Source organism: Lepidochelys olivacea, assembly GCF_965140295.1.
Source record: "Lepidochelys olivacea isolate rLepOli2 genome assembly, chromosome: 8".
Classification (NCBI taxonomy): domain Eukaryota; kingdom Metazoa; phylum Chordata; order Testudines; family Cheloniidae; genus Lepidochelys; species Lepidochelys olivacea.
Window position 1 is genome coordinate 83,232,556 of NC_140418.1, and position 20,795 is coordinate 83,253,350.

At 41.4% G+C, this 20,795-nt stretch overlaps 1 protein-coding gene across 1 annotated transcript in view; it reads right to left on the reverse strand.

Moving 5' to 3' along the window:
- Nucleotides 1-4,287: 4,287 nt before the first annotated feature.
- Nucleotides 4,288-20,795, reverse strand: part of GIPC2 (GIPC PDZ domain containing family member 2) — a 44,583-nt gene continuing 28,075 nt past the window's right edge. Inside the window, 3 exon segments of the mRNA XM_084637109.1 lie at nucleotides 4,288-4,507; nucleotides 12,795-12,876; nucleotides 14,428-14,537. Coding sequence (XP_084493235.1) covers nucleotides 4,356-4,507; nucleotides 12,795-12,876; nucleotides 14,428-14,537 — 344 coding nt within the window. The 3' untranslated portion in view covers nucleotides 4,288-4,355.

Here is a 20,795-nt window from a genome sequence, read left to right on the forward strand (position 1 = left end):
CATTCCATACCCCTAATCCGGGGGGGGGGGCAAACTTTTTGGCCTGACGGCCACATCGAGTTTCTGAGATTGTACGGAGGGCTGGTTAGGGGAGGTTGTTGCCCCCTATCTAACCCCCCCTGCTTCTTGCCCCCTGACAGCCCCCCTGGGACTCCTGCCCCATCCAACCCCCGTTCCCTGTCCCTGACAATCCCACCTGGGACCCCTGCCCCATCCCTCCCTCCCTGTCCCCTGACCGCCTCTGGACCCCCCACCCCTGACTGCCCCCTGCCGCCCCATTCAACCCCTCCTCTCATTCCCCCCCCAGGGACCCCTGCCCCATCCAACCACCCCTTCTCCCTGACCACCCCCCCGAACCCCTGCCCCTGACTGCCCCCCGCTGCCCCATCCAATCCCCCCTCTCCTTCCTGACTGCCCTCTCTGGGACTCTTGCCCCTATTCAACCCCCGTTCCCCGCCCTCTGACCACCCCGACCCTTATCCGCACCTCTGTCCCCTGACCACCACCCCAAACTCCCCTGTCCTCTATCCATACCCCCCTGCTCCCTGCCCCCTTACTGCACTGCCTGGAGCACGGGTGGCTGGTGGAGCTACAGCCGTGCTGCCCAGAGCACCAGGACAGGAAGCTGGAGCCAGCCACAGCACCGCACAGCACAGAGCACCGGGTCGGGCAGCGCAGCTGCAGAGCCGCGGCCTGACAAGAGCTTGCAGCCCTGCCGCCCAGAGCATTGTGCCGGTGGCGTAGTGAGCTGAGGCTGTGGGGGAGGGGAATAGCAGGGGAGGGGCTGGGGGCTAGCATCCCGGGCCAGGAGCTCAGGAGCCAGGCAGGAGGGTCCTACGGGCCAGATGTGGCCGAGGGGCCATAGTTTGCCCACCTCTGACCTAATCATTTTTGTTGCCCTTTTCTGAACTTTTTCCAATTCCAGTATATCTTTTCTGAGATGGGGCAACCACATCTGTACACAGTATTCAGTATTGATATAGAGGCAATATAATATTTTCAGTCTTATGATCTATCCCTTTCTTAATGATTCTCAACATTCCGTTTGCTTTTTTGACTGCCGCTGTACATTGAGTGGAGGTTTTCAGAGAACTGTCCACAGTGACTCCAAGATCTCTTTCTTGAGTGGTAACGGCCAATTTAGACCCCATCATTTTGTATGGGATTATGTTTTCCAATGTGCATAGGTGCTGACTTCTGCTTGCACCGGTGAGTGCTCAACCCGCCTCTGACTCCAGCCCCACCCCGCCCCCATTCCAACCCTTTCCCCAAAGTCCCCGCCCCAACTCCACCCCCTCCCTGCCCTGGCCCCGCCTCCTCCCCTGAGCGTGATACATTCCCGCTCCTCTCACTTCCCTCCAGAAGCTTGCTATGCCTCCAAACAGCTGTTTGGCGGCCGCAAGCCCTGGGAGGTAGCAGAGGAGCGGGGACGCGGCCCACGAGGGGGAGGAGGCAGAGGTGAGGCGGGGGGGTGGGGAGGGGAGCTTGGCTGCCGGTGGGTGCAGAGCACCCACTAATTTTTCCCTGTGGGTGCTCCAGCCCCAGAGCACCCATGGAGTCAGTGTCTATGCCAATGTGTATTACTTTGTATTTATCAACATTGAATTTCATCTGACATTTTGTTGCCCAGTCACCCAGTTTTGAGAGATCCTTTTGTAGCTCTTCGCAGTCTGCCTGGACCTTAACTATCTTGAGCAATTCTAGCTTTTCATTTTTTGAACTTAAATTACCCTTGGCTTGCTCACAGTTAAATCAGGGGTTCTCACTTTGTTCCATAATGTGAACCACATCTTAAAGGAGAGATATTATGGACAACTCATGTTCCATTTAACATCCAATCATAGCAACTCAAACAATTGTTTATATGAAGAAATATGCATTTTACACCATTTTCGATGCAATAAAAAGCTGGAAAGCGAGGAGGAGGAGGACCCTGCAATATGTAACCTGGCAGCTCTCTGCAGATTACCAGCAAGTGCCACTTCAACACACATGCATGCAAACACGCTTCAGGCCCCTACCCCGAGTAGATGCCCCACGTTCCACTCAATTCAGTATCTGTATAAATGAACTTAGAACATTCTTATATTGTCCATCCTCTGAAAAGAACTGAGACTTATTGCTCTGATGCACTTATTCTCAAAGGAAATTAAAGAAATCCTCTCATTTAGTACAGCACAGCAAGTATATCTCACTGGTCAGAGCACATTATTTTACTAACTCCATCATTACAAAGAATCATGAAAAATAATTACCTACCCCTTTTTTTAGATGTTTTGAAAGATAATAAGGCATCTTGATTTCCATTTGATGTCACATTTATGTATAGATGAAAAATGGAAATGAACTACTAAGTCAGATATCCATGCTACCTATGTCGTATATGTTATTGAGATACTGAACACAAGATACCATTTTTATAAAATGCAGGATAAAAAAGGGTAGCCAATAAGTGTGTTGTCTTAGCTGTCTAAGCCGCTGTGTCCATTTCCGTGGACACCAAGTGTACCATTTTCATTAGTTCAGCAACCTCTTTAGTAACCAAGAGTTATGAGTCAGGTCCCAAATGGCACCTTTCAGGTTCTAGTACAGGCGGTGCCATTTTGTAAGTGTCATATTTTTAGAAACATTTAATTAGCATGTAATGTGTGGGCACTTGTTACATCCATTTCAATCAGCCACAGGAAGATAATGAAAAACTTTTTCTATTGATGGTTCACAGGGGAAAAAGCAACAACTAGACAGAAATTTAGAAAACTTTATTTTTGGAATAGTATTTATTTTATATGCTTGTTCTAATATAAAAGAACATTGAAAAGCTACAGTACTTGCACAGATAAGGTCCCACTTTTTTCTTCAGCTTTGTTGTAAAGGGATCTTGTCACCCATCATTTGGCCCATGTTTAAATTATGTAAAACAAGCTTTTATAAATTCCAAGATCAATATATTTCCACAATTTAAAACAAACAGAAAACAAAACAAAACCTATTGAAAAAACAGTTGAAAGTATCCTTCTGCCTTGTTTAAAATCCAAACATTGCAACACTGAAAACCTCAATATGAAACTGATTAAAAAGGAAACTGAAATGGATTGAACACAAACAGTAAACACGGGAGTAAATATAGATAAATTGGATTTTTTAAAAAAGTTCTTTCCCCTTTAATAATCATAGGTCTTATTACTGATATATAAAAGAGAGAAAGAAATGTGCTTATGTACAACATGATTTTCTAAAAGGACACTGACAACTTGAAATCCAACCTATTTGAAAAAATGAGTTAAAAGTAGTTTCAAGTTTAAGCCTGGCCTTTGTGTCCATGCTGCCACTTTTTTTTGTGATTTTACAAATCACATTTTCCTGTTTTTAATGTATTTTTAAATTTTTCTCTCTCTCCCATGTTTCACGAGAAAGCCACACAAACAACAGGAGAAACTAAGATCCTGATTCAGCAAAGCACTCACGCACATGCTTAACTCCAATAAGCACATGAGTCGTCATATGCCACAGCATTCAGTGCCACATCCCTGCCATTACGTACGTGTGCGAATAAATAGGTGCAGCTGGCTTTTGGGTGTTCTTTTGTTGTCCAGAAGACTTTGATGCAGGAATATGGCAGACAGAGACTGATCTACAATCTGTCCTATTCATTTCTAATAGACCCACCACAGTAGTACTTAGGCATCTTATATTACACACCAAATTAAAACAAATCATTTCCATCCAAAGTGTCTCAGACCTCAAATGAAGCCTCAGGGTTGAGGGGAAGCTTTTTCTGAACCTCACCGCATACAAAGGGTAGCCTCTTCCCAACTTTCTGTAAGGAAAAGCACTCCTTCATACACAGCAGTAAGAAGGGGTTAGATGTATAGCAAAGTGTACATGAGGGAACAGAGGATTATTGAGTTATAGCACATCTGAGTACTTTTTTATATTATCAAGTTTTATAAGCGTCTCTTTAAAAAAGATGAAATAGCCCTAGCTCTTTATTATATATGTCTAACATCTCTTCAGAGAACTGCAAAATACTTTTAATATACTGCACATGTGAAAAAAAATACTGGATCAATGGAATACTAAACAGAAACCATGGAACTGTTCCATATATTAATTCATAAAAGTAGATTAAATATTTGTTTTTAAATGTGTAGTTTTCAGCATAACTGGATGCTATACAAGGTTTTTCAAAACTCGTACCCAGAAAATACTACTTTGCAAAAGGTTTTAAAGGGGAATATTTCAAATATATACAGCATCAGCCTATAGTTTATATTAATAAACTGAAATTCTGATCCCATAATTGTTTAAAAACAATTTTATCTTCAAACAGCAATTAATAAATTGTACATTTCTCATTAAAATCGTCCTTGTTTAGCATCACCCATGGCTCCCCATACATCAAATACAAACTCATCAGGAAATGCGAAGTCTCCAAGAGCTTCATCAAGTGCAACAGCAAATTCATCTGGATTGTTCTTGTCTCTTCCTGCTTCTACCATTGTTGCAGCTTAAACAAACAAACAAAAACAAAAATAACCAGCCCACAAACACAGATATATAGAAAGACTATAAAGAAATTTATAGTTAAATTACATGCTCATTGTAACATTTCAAAATAATATATTTTAAACACTGAGAAAGGTCTGCTTAGAGGAGATTTTAAAATGCATCTAACAAGATTTAGGAGCACAAGTCCCAAAAGAGAGTCAACAGGATTCATGCTCCTAAATCTCCCCCTTAATCACAAGTGCTCTGCTATGTGGGACAGCGTGGTTGAATTCCTAGGGACAAATTCTTCCTGATCTTGTTCATGTTCTGTTTAGTTCTGGTTCATTTCTCCTTTGCTCAGCACAGATTCAGTATCCTTACTACTAACTGTAGTGTCTTGTGAAAGTAAATCCAGGTCTGGGGCTAAAGAACCAGAAAAACGTGACACAACCCTTCATAACATAATGTCTATTCCAGGATGTCAGAATTTTTATGCCAGATTGTGACACCAACTACTTATCATAAATTCAGTTATTTTAATTGTGAGATCAAGATGCAAAAGTGCAACACATTTAATCAACTGGGCTTCACAGAACAGCTTTTAGCAAGCCAGAGGTTAAAATAACCACACTGTTGGACACTGGATGATCTGTGGAAGTGGAGAATTCACAGGACCTGAGCATGGAGAGCAACATACAACCTGTACACAAAAGGCATGCAGACTGGTTTCCAAACACTTGCAGAAGTCAGGGTGAATCAGACCCCAATCAGGAGTAGGGTGACCAGATATCCTGATTTTTGGGGCTTTTTCTTATATAGACACCTATTACCCCCCACCCCCGTCCCGATTTTTCACACTTGCTATCTGGTCACCCTAATCAGGAGCATATTCAGCTTGCCCAGCATTTGAAAAGGAACATTGTAAATACGACAAGAAAAAACACTGAAAACACTACATCTTTTCTAGGATGAAAGAATTCAAACCCTGGACAGGAAAAAGTAAATCTCTCTGCTATATAAAAGGCAAAAAACAGAGGGCAGAGCACTCCAGGCTGGCCAAGCAATGGATACAGAAGGAAACAGAGATGTAGTATGGCCCAGTGAATAGACTGGGGCTCAAGAAACCTAAGTTCTTTCCCTACTGGGCCAACAGCCTTCTGGGTGATGTTGGGTAAGTCATGTCACCTATCTGTACCTCAGTTTCCCCATACATAAAATGGGGATAATGATACTTACCTTGTCTGTAAAGTGCTTTGAGATCTACAGATGAAAAGAAAAAGCTCTCTGCATTATCTGAAATTATCAGCATTATCTGAAATATTCTCATTTGAAAGATGAATACACAAAAATTGATTATAAGAAAATTGCAAGGCAAAGAGAAGATGCCAGAGGGCTTCTCCCACACAAAGCAGAATTAACACTTTCAAAATAGCTACAAGGTGCTTGGGAAAAAACCCTCAAGAATGTATAGGATAAACTTAATCAGTTTACAAAAAGTTAGTAAAAAGATACTAAACATGGAGAGATTTCAGGTGCAAATGAAGATCCAGCGGGGGGAAAAAATATCTGATTTGTCGTTAGGAATTTTGAAAAGCAGGTCTCTTTAACATCGTTTCAGAGTAAAGGAACACAAACAGCCTTGGAAATTACGCTGTGGCAAGATCAGTTAGGAAGATTTGCTGTACTGAAACAGCAATAGTGCTATTAAGGCAGATATGAGAACAAAACTATAGAAAAATGTGCATTAGGCCCTAGTGTATTTGTAAAGCCTTAGAAGAAGGATAGGATGATGCATCCCTTTAAAGCCACTGTGTTGTAATCTAAGACAACTAGCACATCTAGTACACAAGGTTGTTGGGGCACAGAGCTGACTGCTGAAGCTCTGCTAATAGAGCAACATTAACCCTGTATGCGGATGTGAGCCAGCATTTACTTTCACAAAACAGCAGAGTATGAGAAAATGTGATCGAGATACAGGTTTCAGATTGGAAACGGATACACTTATGTTAATTATGTTGGGCTCAATCTTCAGCTTCTGCCAAGGAGTAATCGGTGGCGTTCAGGATGGGGGGAAACACAGGGGTGTCCTTTGTACCCTCCCAACCCTGGACCATCGGGGCACTGGTCTAGAACCCAGGATCAATTAGAGAAGGCTGCTCTAACTTTATGCCTGCTACCAATATCCCCAGGGGCCTGTTACAGCAGTTGGAGATTGCCAAGGCCCAGGGATGCCTTGGCCATGCTGCCTGCACCAGCTGCAAGGATAATGAAGGGGTGTCAGCACAGGAGCCACAAGAGCAGCTCTATGCAGACAAGGACCCCTTAGTCAGGAAGAATCCTTCAGTGGATGGCTGAGATAATATTAGGGATGCTGGGTGCTTGCAAAGCTATGCAAAGCAGTCTCAGCACAACCAAGAACTGGGCCTTTGAATACAGCTTGCTCACTGAGATATTTGTTTAGATGTCACAGCCTCAGGGCATATTCACAACAATGGAGAATATTACAACCTAGAATCAAATCAATTCAAAAACACTTCTGCTTTTATTGGCTCATGTCTTTTTCTTAAATTGCGAGCTGATATTAACTGAAACTTTGTGATCCATCCAATACTCAAGTCACTGTTTTCCCAAGCACCACAGAGAAAATACTATTGTCACATTTGGAAGGATTCGAAAACCCCTATAAACTTTCCACTTAGAGGGATGTAAAACAACATATGCAACAGTGCCTGACCAAGGTAACAGAAGCATAAAACCACTAGCAGAGGATCTCTACCTGTGAGTTAGGTCTGGAGCCTGTAAATCTGTCTGATCAAAACCATGTGAGCGTCTCCTGGTTTCAAGTTTTCTTAACATGAAACTCCTCCCAAGTTCACTGATGTTCATGAACTTTTGGCAAACCAGAGCTGACTTATGTGAAGATGTGACAAGTTATGAGTAAACTTGGATCGCTCTGGGTGAAAATAATTGAATCAGTAGTTTTGACTGAATTTTACTTTGAGTTTGAATGTGCAGTCAAACGTCCTGGCGAACTGAAATTCCTGAGATTTTCACAGCGCTCATTGAGATTCCCCCCTGACTCCCAGAAGTTATTAACCCTGTTTAAACTAAACGGTTCCATGTGGAGGAGGGTATAAACCAAAACGTTGCTGCTAAGTGAAATTTTAAAAAATGAGTTATTCAAAGAGCAGAAATAGCATCTCAAAAATATCTAATTAGAGGTTTAACTAATTTTTTTTTAAAAAGTGACCATAGAGCTGAAACACCCATGAGAAATTTCAGCCCAGTCAGTGAGATTTTTCAGAACAAGACCTTGTAATAAAAGTGCTTCCTCAATGGTAATCATAATGTCAGTGCCCCCGTGGTACATTATATATATTATTCTCATTAAAGCAACTTCTTCTGCTCAGATACATGTGATATTATGAAATCTGAAATTTCTGAGAGGAATTATCATAACTTTAGTAGTAGGTGTGTTACTTTCACAATAGCTTGAGGCTGACCTATAGTGTCTGTAGAGCGGAATTACCTTACTACGGTATGTTAAATGGTAGTGCAAGATGTAGAACCAAATCCTTCTTGATTTTCTCAAGTCCCACTAAGGTTCTTGCATGTGTGAGGCTGAGTCCTGCCTCATTCCCTGCACACCTTAGCAGTAAATAAAACAAGGACTCCTCATACACTGAGTACTTTCATTTCATTTTTCACTGTGAGACTAATTTAGCCATGTGTGCATTCACAGTATATGGTTTCCTTTCAATAAGTCCTTTATGGCCTAGTGAGAAAACTCCATGAAGTATGTACTGATCTTTACAGAGTCCAATTTTCCATGGATAATTGCAACAGCAAATCAGACCAGTGTTCGTTAAAACATTAAAAAGGCACTTGTCAGGGAGAGCTATTTCCATATAATTTTTTTAAGTAAATCTTATTGGTTCACAGACAGTGTCAGTTTTCCTCTTTTTTACCCCAACTGCTTCTTATAATAGCTGCACAGTACAAGGTTGGAAGGATTTTATTCTAAGGGGGAAAGTGTATTTATTCCCTATTCTCCTCACACTCAAAAGGCCGAGGCATTTTTCCTCAAACTTTGCTAAACAATCCACCTTGAGGCAAAAGCCAAGCCTGGGAAATATCACCCCAAACCATGAATTTCAATAAGTTATAAGAAGTGATTGAAAACGGGGTGTTAGAACAGAAGTCTATTGAAAAGTCAACTATAGTGACCTCTGCTAGAATATATAGACGCATAGCTACTCTGATGTTTTACCCACTTTTTCTTATTTTCTGATATAGTCCCATTCACACTTAACATCTGAGGTGAAGTTTCCTTTGAGTTTCACTTTTGACACCATATAATACTTCTGATGTGCTATGGGATGTTAGATGGGTTGGGATCATAGTTACCCAGGAAAGAATTTTCTGTAGTATCTGGCTGGTGAATCTTGCCCATATGCTCAGGGTTTAGCTGACCGCCATATTTGGGGTGGGAAGGAATTTTCCTCCAGGGCAGATAGGAAGAGGCCCTGGAGGTCTGTCACCTTCCTCTGTAGCATGGGGCATGGGTCACTTCCTGGAGGATTCTCTGCTCCTTGAAGTCTTTAAACCACGATTTGAGGACTTCAATAGCTCAGACATAGGTGCGAGGTTTTTCGCAGGAGTGGGAGAGTAAGATTCTGTGGCCTGCATTGTGCAGGAGGTCAGACTAGATGATCATAATGGTTCCTTCTGACCTTAGTATCTATGAATCTATGAGTCGTCTGATCTGCCTGCCATTCTCATTCAACTTTTTATGCACTTTCACTCCTAGACAGCAACCGGCTAACACTTACTGCACACTTAACTGTTTGGAGGCTTCATTGCCACCTAAGTCCTACCCCATAAACGAGCCTAAGTCCAGCTTAATAAAATGACTTTAGAAGTCTGAACTGAATCAACAATTTTTATTTAGCAATGAATAATGCGCACTATGATTTGCCCACATCAAAAATATCCAAGCAATATGTGGTTCTGGCCTGTGCCTTTAATAAAAAAAGAGAGAAATAATTCCCTTTCCTAATACCAATGAGACATTCCAGACAATATATTTCAAGTGCATCACTGCCTTTAGCAGGTGGTGAGAATCCCTTGGTTTTGACTACATGTCTAACACAACCATCCAAAATATTTAAAAGAATCCCTAGAAACCAGTTTCTTTATTGTTTCATTTTAATCAGGTGCCAATTTTAACTAGGCCACAACCTACCAAAGACAGGAACAGAAACCACATAGATTCTGTTTTTAGACACACTTGCTCTTTTCTTTCCCACAAAATGCCTGTTATTCTCCCTCATAATTAACTAACAGTCATATTGCATCATAAACATACACTGGGTTTGCAGTACTCAGAAAAGACATCCCCCTACTCCAAATAACTTACAGCATAGAATATACAAGACAAAAAACACAAGAGGACAACAAAGATTCTTGGGGAAAGGCCGTTTAATTGGGGGAGAGACAGGAAGCAAGTGAAGTCAATAAAGGAGAGTGATGATACTCAGAGCAGTTGGAAAGGAAAAGAGCTTTCACAGAGTCATGTTGGATAGATTGGTGGGAGAGCAGGTGAGAATCAGGGAGGCTGAAAAGAAAGATACAAAAGTCAAAGAGAGAGATGACCAGGTACAGAGAAGCGTTTTAGCAACAGGGATACTGAAGATGGTAGAGATTTTGCTGATAAGATGTTAATGAGATACTATTATGTGAGAAGGAGATAGAGACACAAAGTACTACACTTAGGAGGGGAAAAAATCATATGCCCAAGTACAAAATGGGGAATAATCAGCAAGGCAATAATACTGCAGAAAAAAATTGTGGGTTATAGTGGATCACAAACAGAATGAGTCAACAGCATGATGCCATTGTAAAAAAGGCAAATGTCACCCTGCAATTTATTAATAGGAGTGGCATATGTAACACACAGGAGGTAATTGTTACACTCTGCTTGGCACCGCTGAAACCTCAGCTGGAGTACTGTTTTGGGCCCCACATATTAAAAAAGATGTGAACAAACTGTAAAAAGTCCAGGGGACAGCAACAAAAATTATATGAGATTTAGAAACATGTCCTATGAGGACATGTTGAAAGAAATGGGGAAGTTCAGTCTCGAGAAGAGAAGGCTGAGGGGGAACATGATAACAGTCTTCAAATATGTAAAAGGTTGTTATAAAGATCAATTGTTCTCCATGTCCACTGAAGGTAGGACAAGAAGTAATCAGTTTAGTTTGCAGTAAGGAAGATTTACGTTAGATATAAGAAAAACTTTCTATTAATAAGGATAGTTAAGTACTGATACAGGTTACCTACAGAAGTTGTGAAATCCCATTAGTGATTTTTAAGAACAGGTTAAAAAAATACTTATCAGGGTCAGTCTAGGTTGTACTTAATTCTGCTTCAGCGTGGCTGGGATGGACTAGATGACTTCTTGAGGTTCCTTCCACATTTCTGTGATTCTATGACATCAGGGTTGAAAGCCTCAGAGAAAGTAAGAAGAGTAGAACTGTCAATTGCGATGAAGAATAGAGGTGGTGGACGGATAAGAAGAATTGGATGGAAGTTTTGGGCAGAGTTGAGATAGTGGTAAGACATCCCAATAGACATGTCAGAGATGTTTAGAGATATGAGACTGGAGAGAGGGGTGGAGGTAAAGGGTTGAAAAGTAGATTTAGGAATAATCTGAATAGAGGCAGAGAGGACTGATGAGGTTGCCTAAAGTGCTAGAGAGGGTACTAAAGGAGCAGAAGAAGGGACCAAATACAGCATCCTGAGACATACTAATAGATAAGCAACATGGAAGGACAGGGTGATTTTCCGTAAGCACTGGAGAAGAGATCCCAAGTTGGAAAGGAAGTCATCTTTGTCATGAACTTTCCATCAATAGCAGAAGAGCTCTTCTGGGATTGGGTTCTATTGACATAAGCTTCCCATCCTCTTCTGTCCGATTTGGTAGTAGGAGCAGTCTTCCATGATCAAACCATCACCAGGATAGAAGAAAGAGTCCCAGGTAGCCCCATGTGTCTGAGACCTCAGCTTTAGAGGAGCAATTCTATAAGTGGCCTTCACTGTCATCATTCAGGGAGGAGTCTCTCTTGCCCCACCAATCAAAGAACAGTTTCCATTCACTCACCAGACACCACACACCAGTGTTAGAATCGTTTGTGGAGGCCTTCACTGGCTCATTCATTTTTAAATAAGAAGCAGAGTCTATTGGCTCAGTTTCCATTGTACCCTTAAAATTGTTAAGAACAATTCATTTCCAAACTCGGGGACACATTCTGCATAGACCTGAATGGAACTCTAGTAAAATGGTATATGGGACAGATTTTTAAAGGCACAGATGAGTTACATGCATAATTGCCACTGAAAGCAATTGGGAGTCTAATGGCCCTTTGTGTCTTTGAAAATGTTCCCCTAACACTACCTGCCAAATTGCATTGCCACTGAGTTTAAAGCATTGTACCTATTTAGGTATTTATGTGCACTTAGTCATTCCTAAAACTTCACGCTGTACAAGATCCTTAACTGGACAAATATTATGGCTTGATCTTATTTGACTCCATTATGTGTTATAATGGATGCTACTTTCTCATTTCTTTTTTAAACCTCTGAATTAAAATTAGGAGCATTGTATTCTAAACACAATCACACTATGAAAGATGTCAGTTTAATGGAGATTGAATAGCAATATTATCTGACATCAAAAGCCCCTGGAGAACGGAACAGAATGGGGGCAGGGGTCAATGATAAAGCTTTTAATCATTTGTCTGTTGAATAACTATCACACTTGTGGTGATTTGTATTTTTGGCTAATCTGGGATAAGTAATGAGCGAAATTCCTAGTTGAACAGTTACTGGCATTCTCTGAATGAATCCTTTCCTCATATTTCATTTCCATGGGCAACTAATCACATTTATAGTAGTGTATGAAAATGAAATTACATATTGATTGAAAAGATTTGCGACAGCTGATAATCTTTCCACTGCTAAGGAATCTTAGGTGCTTAGTGTTGTATAATAGTGTAACTAAGATAAAATTCTGTTTTTGCTGCCTCGTTTTTACCACTGGCCCTTGATACTTCTGTTTGACCACTGAAGGAGATATCTTCGTGGTATAAACCAGAGCAATAATACACACTATCCAATAATCCACACAACTACATATACATATTGCATAGAAGAGGAAGGATTTGATAGGGATTAATTACAACAACAAAGCAGAGGAATATAATTTAATCAAATAGCAGTTCTAAATACATTAATTAAATACTCACCTAGCTCAGTATCTCTTATTCCCATGTATGTTTCAAGAAGGTCATCTACTTTTTTTATTGCTTTTTCTTCAATTTCAGAGTGCTTTATTGAAACAAAACACTTAAGAGTTTAAAATGCTACATCTTGGTTACAAATTTCAAAAATTACAAGATACCCAAATTAATCCAGATTTTGCATTTAGGATCTGATTTATTCCCTTTTTATTATGAATAAATTGCAAGCAAATCTTCTATCTTAATGTTTTGGGTTTTGGTTAAGATTTACCCTCGACCCCCAACCCAAATAAGTCAAGGGTGAAATAGTAATACAATACAATACAGTTAGTGAGAAACATCTGACTTCCCGGTGACTCTGCATGAGTAGAACAGAAGATATACATTTCAAATCCCTCCATCTGACAGGTGGATTCAGCATTTTGGGCATGCACATCAATGAAGTGAGAAGCATGTGATTCACTGTCACAGAGCTAGCCCTTTAAGAGAAGTCAGCTACTTAGGCAGTTAGCTAGCCCCAGGCAAAGCTGGGCTGGCTCCTTCCCTTCAGCAGAGCCTGTTGCAGGCAGGCAGGGCATCTGACACCTCTTAAAGGGCCAGCCCTGTGACACTTACCTACTTTTTGGCTAAGATATGCCATTGATAGCTTACTATATGGCTGGAAAACAGATGTGACATGCCTTTCACTTCCCTGACAAATGCCAAAAGATTCAGTCATCTTTCATGTTTCGAGTTATCAGTAATGAGATATAATAACTGAAAGCGACGAAGGGTAATGCTGAAAGATGTTTCCTTGGTCAAAGATAATTTAATATTCCTATAAACTCCAGATAAAGGATGCTGATAAATTTATTACTGAAACTTATTATTATTATTACTACCACCTTTAGCACAGAGGAGTCCTATTCATGGACCTATTCATTGTGCTAGGTGCTGAACAAACACAGAACAATCTAATCTCTGAATGATTTAAAGGGTCAGATATTTGCACAGTATACATAAGTATCTGTATTGCAGACTCCAAGCATTCAAAAATCATGAGTTAGACTCTCTAAAAAAAATCACGATTATCTTAAAAAATAATGTTTATTAAAAGGAATACATTTTGGAAACTTTTTGTTTGCCTTACGGGCTTTGAGCTGTTCGGGGTTCATATTTTCTAGGTTTTCTCCATAGCCATCAGGTTTAGAAACTGTTTTGTTAAAATGCAAGTTGAAATTCTCACATAATCGTATGGCTCTAGGAACTGGGGCTTTAAAAGAGCGGTGGGGGAGGAAGGGAGAAATAAATATTGTGAGACCTGTAATAGAACCACGAGAGTTCACAGCATTGATAAGTATGCCACAAGAAATATGGTTTTAAATTTATTTCTATAAATATTCCACATTTCCTAATGAGCCACCTTGTTCCATTACCCACTATTTTTATTTCTGACATCAGTACTGAATGTAGCTTTAAACAAACTTTTAGTGACATTTAACAAAGTAAGAAACACTGAGATTTTGCTGTGCTGGAATTTTTCAAGAAAATCCCATTTTGCCACATAAACTTTGCTGAAGGATAAATCTGATGTTTTACATAAATTTAACAGATGCTAAAAGTTTCAAATGCTCTCATTACTACCCCAGTAGAAACATACCACTTCCTCCACAGTGGCAGGACCTTTGAATCTCAATCGAAGTGTTTCTCTTCCCTTGGAGATTTTAGCCTTTGATAGAATTCCACTTTTTAACCTTGGTTCAATCATTTCTAAAAACAAAAGTACAACCGTTAAATGTACCATTTAATTAGAATTAAATAAGTACGCTTTAGCTGACTCAGTAGCTTCAACTTTTAGATCTACTTAAAATCTAGAGCAACTTGAATTTATAATTTACAATATTTTAGATATAATTTGGGCCCCAATTGTGCATTAAGAGTCGCTACACTGGACCGCTCAGCCCTTGTGGAATCCTACTCAGATGCTTTACAAGCACAAAGAAATTACTCTGCAATAAAATTAAGACTCTCCTTTGAAAAATGCATCTATGTAGGCATAGTTCATTCTACTATATTTGTGCATATTTGAATAAATTTAGTTCTCTGTTCTAGAGCAAATCATTATTCATTAAATAGTATTGGGAATTGGTAAAAATCATGCAGTTTTTACTCAGGCAGAATTCTCAGACTTCAGTCCTGCATTGTGGTCCACACTAAGAGGTAGATTCCTGCTCAATAGGTTTAGCTTTCTTCCAGGATTACATTGTTATCCCTTTTTGACCCAAGAGGCTAGTCAAAGTGCAGGGCCTGGGGATGTTGCAGTTGCAAGTACAAATTGATGGTATCTGGTATTTTCTTTGATGCAATCTTGTTTATTTACAAAGAATGTACAAAGTCCTAATTCTCCAAACTCAGAATCAAGAACAAAAGGAGCAGTTTCTTCGGTTACAGCTCCAAGCCTCTGTAGCCAACAGACCCAAGGGATCTCTTTCTAGTTTCTTCCAGGGCCACACTGTGGTCACCAGGTTCTAGTACAGAGGTTCTCAAACTGGGGGTTGGGACCCATCTGGGGGTCGCAAGGTTATTACGTGGGGGGTCGTGAGCTGTCAGCCTCCACCCCAAACCCCGCTTTGCCTCCAGCATTTATAATGGTGTTAAATATATAAAAAAGTGTTTTTTAATTTACAAGGGAAGGGGGGTTGCACTCAGAGGCTTGCTATGTGAAAGTGGTCACCAGTACAAAAGTTTGAGAACCACTGTTCAAGTACCTCACGCTCTGTTCTGATTTCTCTGTGCTCTGCCTTCCTACCTCCTCCCCCACACTTACCGAAAAAAGCACTTGCGCGGGTTCACACACTTCTTTTTCTTAGGTGGGGGCTTGTGTTTACAATTATGTTAATCGAAGGGCAAGTTCACACCTATCAATCTCAAGGAGGTTTTAACTCAACCCATAACAAGACTTCCCCAGCTTGGAACACCCCCACCCCCAACTCAGCTTTGGTTATCGTCCCAATGAAGCCTAAAATGGCAATATCCAATAACCCATCCCAAACAGAAAGAAAAGAAAGAAATAAAAAATTATACAAGGTTGACTATTTACATATGTACAGTGTTGTCTATCAAGATGTTTTCACATCAGCCCCAAAAGAATTTTATTCCCACCCAAATCTCTTTGGGGTTTTTCTCTTCCCGGGTTTCTTTTCAATCAGCCCCTGAGGAACATCTATTGTTTTTGTGGAATTTGTAAGCTGCGAGTGACCCTGCACATTTTGTTTTGATGGGGCATTCACCTCCGTAACAACTTTTCCAGCCTTACCTTCCACAGCTACAACCTCAGATTCAGGAAGCAGCCAAGCTGAAATTTTGTTCCCCTGATATCTTCTCAAATGGTCCTTATAGGTAACTGTGTTCAGTCCTGGGACCCAACTGGACCCTGTACACCACTTTATTTATTTGGGTTAGTATCGTACACGGTGCCTCCCAAGGTTTATCCAATTTAGGGCTCCTACCCTACTTTCTTCTAGGATTGTGTACCCAGACCACGTCCCCTCTTTTTAAAAGTTTCCCCATATGAACTTATATAATACAAACGTTTTATCTTATCAGAGACTATCAACTTTTCCCTAGCAAAGGTTTGAACTTTTTCAGTTTTGGATTGTAGGGTTTTTACATGGTCCAAATGGTTCGAATCCATTTGTTCCTCTTCAGGAACTCCATACAAGAATTTTTCTGCCGTCCTTAGCTTATGCCCAAACATGAGAAATCTTAGGGTACACTGTGTACTCTGAATGACTGCTATCCTATAAACTATCAAAAGGAATGGGATTTTTGCTAGTTCCACTCTGTTTGGTACTGTTCTACAAAAGTAGCCAGCTAAAACCCCCCCAGAGTCCTATTCCATCTTTCCACCATCCCATTAGATCCTGGGTGTGCTGTGGTGGTAAGAATTTTGCGAATCCTTAGAATCTTACAAATCTGTTTAAACACTGGATTCAAAGGTTCTCCCTTGATCTGCGTGTAACTCACTCAGGACTCCAAATCTGGTGAAAAATTCATTCACTAGGACCCCTAATACTGTTACAACTTCTTGATTTCTTATTGGATAAGCCTCAGGCCATTCTGTGAAGCAGTCCATAGCTACCAGCCACTACTGATTACCAGATACCCCACAAGATACTGCTGCAAAGCAGCTCTCCCAGTTTTAGGGGGCCCTTCTTTATAATGCAAGCATTGTATTTCCTGCACCAATTTTATAAATCCAGCCTGCATTCAACCCAGCAGAAATTCTCCCTTAGCTTAGCTAAGGTTTCTGCAATCCCCAAATGTCCAGCAGTTTTAAAATCATGACACAACTACAGAACCACCTTTTCTAATGTATCTGGTGCAATTCGCTGGTACTTGTATCCATCACCCACTGGTTTATCTCATCTCCCAGGGGTAATGAAAGCCATAGAACCAAACTGTAAACCCTGTATATGATGGAAACCACTTCAAGCCAGGGGGTGCGGGAGCAACCCAGCCTCCCTAGTTCCAGCACCTATGTCATCTCCTATACAGTATTTCGTCTTTAAATTCCAAGCTTTCCTACTGTGTCCAGAAAAGTTTTACTGTGATATTATGAATTGACATCACAATTGCCAACTTTCACATGGTAAATAAGCATCCTGACTTTCACAATAAGCCAAAAATCAAGCGAATCCTATTTCAAAACAAGGCCAAAACAAGCCAATCCCCAAGAACCCCAACCCTCTATGTGACTAGATCCCCACACGTGCAGTCTGGGACTGTGATGGGCCTGCTGTGCACCCCTCACTCTTTCCCACCCCCTTCACTTACCCCTGCTTGTCAGGAGCCGATCAAAAAAAAAAAAAAAGCAACAAGCAACGAGCTACAAAACAAGCAACAAGCCAAAAAGCAAATCACAAGCCAATTAAGCCAAAAACAAGCCCAATTTCTGAGTTTTTTCCCATGGGTTTTGCACGTCTGGTTGACACTACAGTCCAGGGTGGCTGGAATTAACTTTCCAGTTGATTTTTCCAATCACAGACTATCTTGATAACAGGCTCATCTCTTTGGGAAGATTTTAGTTGGTCTGGGATCCATTCTGGGGTAGCCATCCCCATTGTTCTAGCAGATGAGCCAGGAACATGGACACTTCTTCAAATCAGAGGTAGAGCAGCACACCCATCCTCCTGAGCAACTAACTCCTTGCTCTTCTGCTTGGGGCAGTGTTTGCAATTAGCCTCCCAAGAAGGTCAGCTGGACAAGACATCAGCATTAACATGCTTATGGCCAGGCCTGTGTGTGTTTGTGAAATCATAGCACTGAAGTTCTCCAACTACCAAGCAAGCTGTCCCTCAGGTTCCTGAATCTAAAAAGCTATTGCAGGGAAGCATGCTCCATCCTGACCATAACCCTCCTCCCATACAAATAGTGATGAAGACATTCTATAGATTTAACCACTGGAATGTAACCCAGGAATGCTTCCAGTCAGCTATGATGCAATTTGTTTTAAAGGTTTAGCATATCATCAGTATTCTTCCTTAATCCTACTCTCTTTTTAACTGATGCAGTTCTGCTGATTATAGGTTATATCCAAGCAAGCAAACAGTATACAACTGAAAAAAATTATACAACTGAGGCCAGTGGTTAATTTGTGCCAAGGCTGAGCCCCAGCACCTCCAGGCTTGGCAGTTCAGAGCCCCAGCACCTCTGGGTTTGCCGCATCAGTTATGAATGTAAAAAAATTGCTTGAGCCCCGGCGCCTCCTTCATTACAAATTAAGTACTGACTGAGGCTGATAGTGAGGAAGAAGCATCTCCAAATTTACATGTACAGAATGAGGCTGGAGTTCCTAGGAGTTCATACTGGGTGTTGCAATAATGTCTCTCAAAATTCAGACTTCTGCAGCAAGAAGTTACCACCCTCTCAAGTCTTTGGAATTCTTGTGTCAATACTGCCCCGAACCCAAAGCACTAGTACATGAAAGGGGTTTTGAAACATGTATATGCTAAGAGCCTGTTTCAACTCTGAAAATGCTACATCACACTCTGCTGGGCACTGAAGTGACTTCCCTTTCTCACCCATCCTATGCAGTGGTTTTGCAATATTGGCAAGCCTATAAATGATCCTTCTGTGATAGGAGCAGAGCCCTATAAAACTTTACATATCTATGAGTGTCTGGGAAGTTGGCAAGCTCTGTACAGTCTCTTTTGGGGGGTGTGGTGAAGGAGGGACAGTGGAAATTCCCTCCTAACCAATTGTGTGCCCAAGGTAGATTACCTTTTTTTTAAATAATTCACATTTCTGGGAGTTCAGTTTCAAATTGGCCACATTCAGTTTAGTGCTTCCCCCATCTCCCAAACTCAGAGAGAAGCTTTCACTAGACATCTTCAACAGTCTGTCCTGGCCAGCCTTAAATTTATAGAAGTCCTTCTTTTTGTGGCCAGATTTGTCATAGTACAAGCATTTAACTGAACTGTTTCCTTTAATTTTTGCATTATTGCCAATTTCCCTTGTTCTACCAACCAAATTTATCATCTGTTCTAATCATTCAGTACAGTCTTGAGCCAGATTAGAATCCCCTCTTTCATCATACATATTAGACACAGAGCTATACTTACAGGACTCACGGTTAGGGTCCTATCAAATTCGTGGTCATCAATAAATGCATCACAGACTGTGAAATCTGGTCTTTTGTGTGCTTTTACCCTATACTATACAGACTTCACAGGGGAGACCAACGTTTCTCAAATTGGTGGTCCTGACCCAAAAGGGAGTTGCGGGTTGGGGGGGGCGGGGGGTCTCAGTATTGCCACCCTTTCTTCTGCACTGCTTTCAGAGCTGGGTGGCTGGAGAGTGGCGGCTGTTCGCCGGGCTCCCAGCTCTGAAGGCAGCACCCCACCAGCAGCAGAGCAGAAGTAAGGGTTGTAATATCATCCCATGTCACCCGTACTTCTGCGCTGCTTCCTTCAGAGCTGGGCGGCTCTGCTGACTGAGGCTGCTAACTGCGGGCCCAGCTCTGCAGGCAGCAGCACAGAAGTAAGGGTGACAGTACCGCAACCCCCCTTACAATAACCTTACAACCCCCACACCAACTCCTTTTTGGGTCAGGACCCCTACAAATACAACACTGAAATTTCAGATTTAAATGTCTGAAATCCTAAAATTTACAATTTTTAAAATCCTCTGACTGTGAAATTGACCAAAATGGACCGTGAATATAGTAGGACCCTACTCATGGTGACCAGCTTCCATCTTCCTCACTAGTACAGTCTTCTGCTTCCTTTTCTGGTGCATTATTGCAAGAAAAGAGGCAAGTTCTGTGGCAAACACCACAGCCTCTTGGAGTGTCTTTGGCCTCCTTTCATTCATCTTAATCTGCAAATCCAAGTCCAGCAGACCATCTATAAACTGATCTATTGCCAATCTATCCTGGAAGGTCTTGGTGGTACCTGGGTATGCCAGGAACAAGTCATATTGCCAGTCCAGAGGGGGTTTCTTCTTTCCCTCTCCTTCTCCCTCTTGGCTATGCATGCACCAGATCCAGTTGATGGCTAGCTTCAAACTGCCTGTCAAGGGCTTGTACCAGGCCTGGATAACGCTCTCTCTTTTTTGGGGGTAAGTTCTGTAGCATCATCAGAGCTGGGCCACCCAAGTTGGCTACTAGAAACACCCTTTTCTGTCCCTCTTCCCAGCCATTCATTTGAGCTATAATGCTGAATTCAGATAAGCCTACCACGGAGTTTTTCCCTCAAAGATTGTGGGCTTTTGCATCATTTGAGCTGGAACAGCCAGACCTCTCCCATCTGAACCTCTGTAGGTTACAAATGGAGTAGAAAATGATTGTAAATATCCGGTCTTATTCAAGGCCTCTGGCTGGCTGAATTCATCATCCAGGGGGTTGTCTTCCACTGTGATCGGTGACGCTCTTATTTCCTTCCAGAGCTGAATGTTCAGCTCCTTAAGTCCTTGCTGGGCTTAGGTTGGCATAGCTACCACACACAAAGGTGTGGATTTTTCACACCC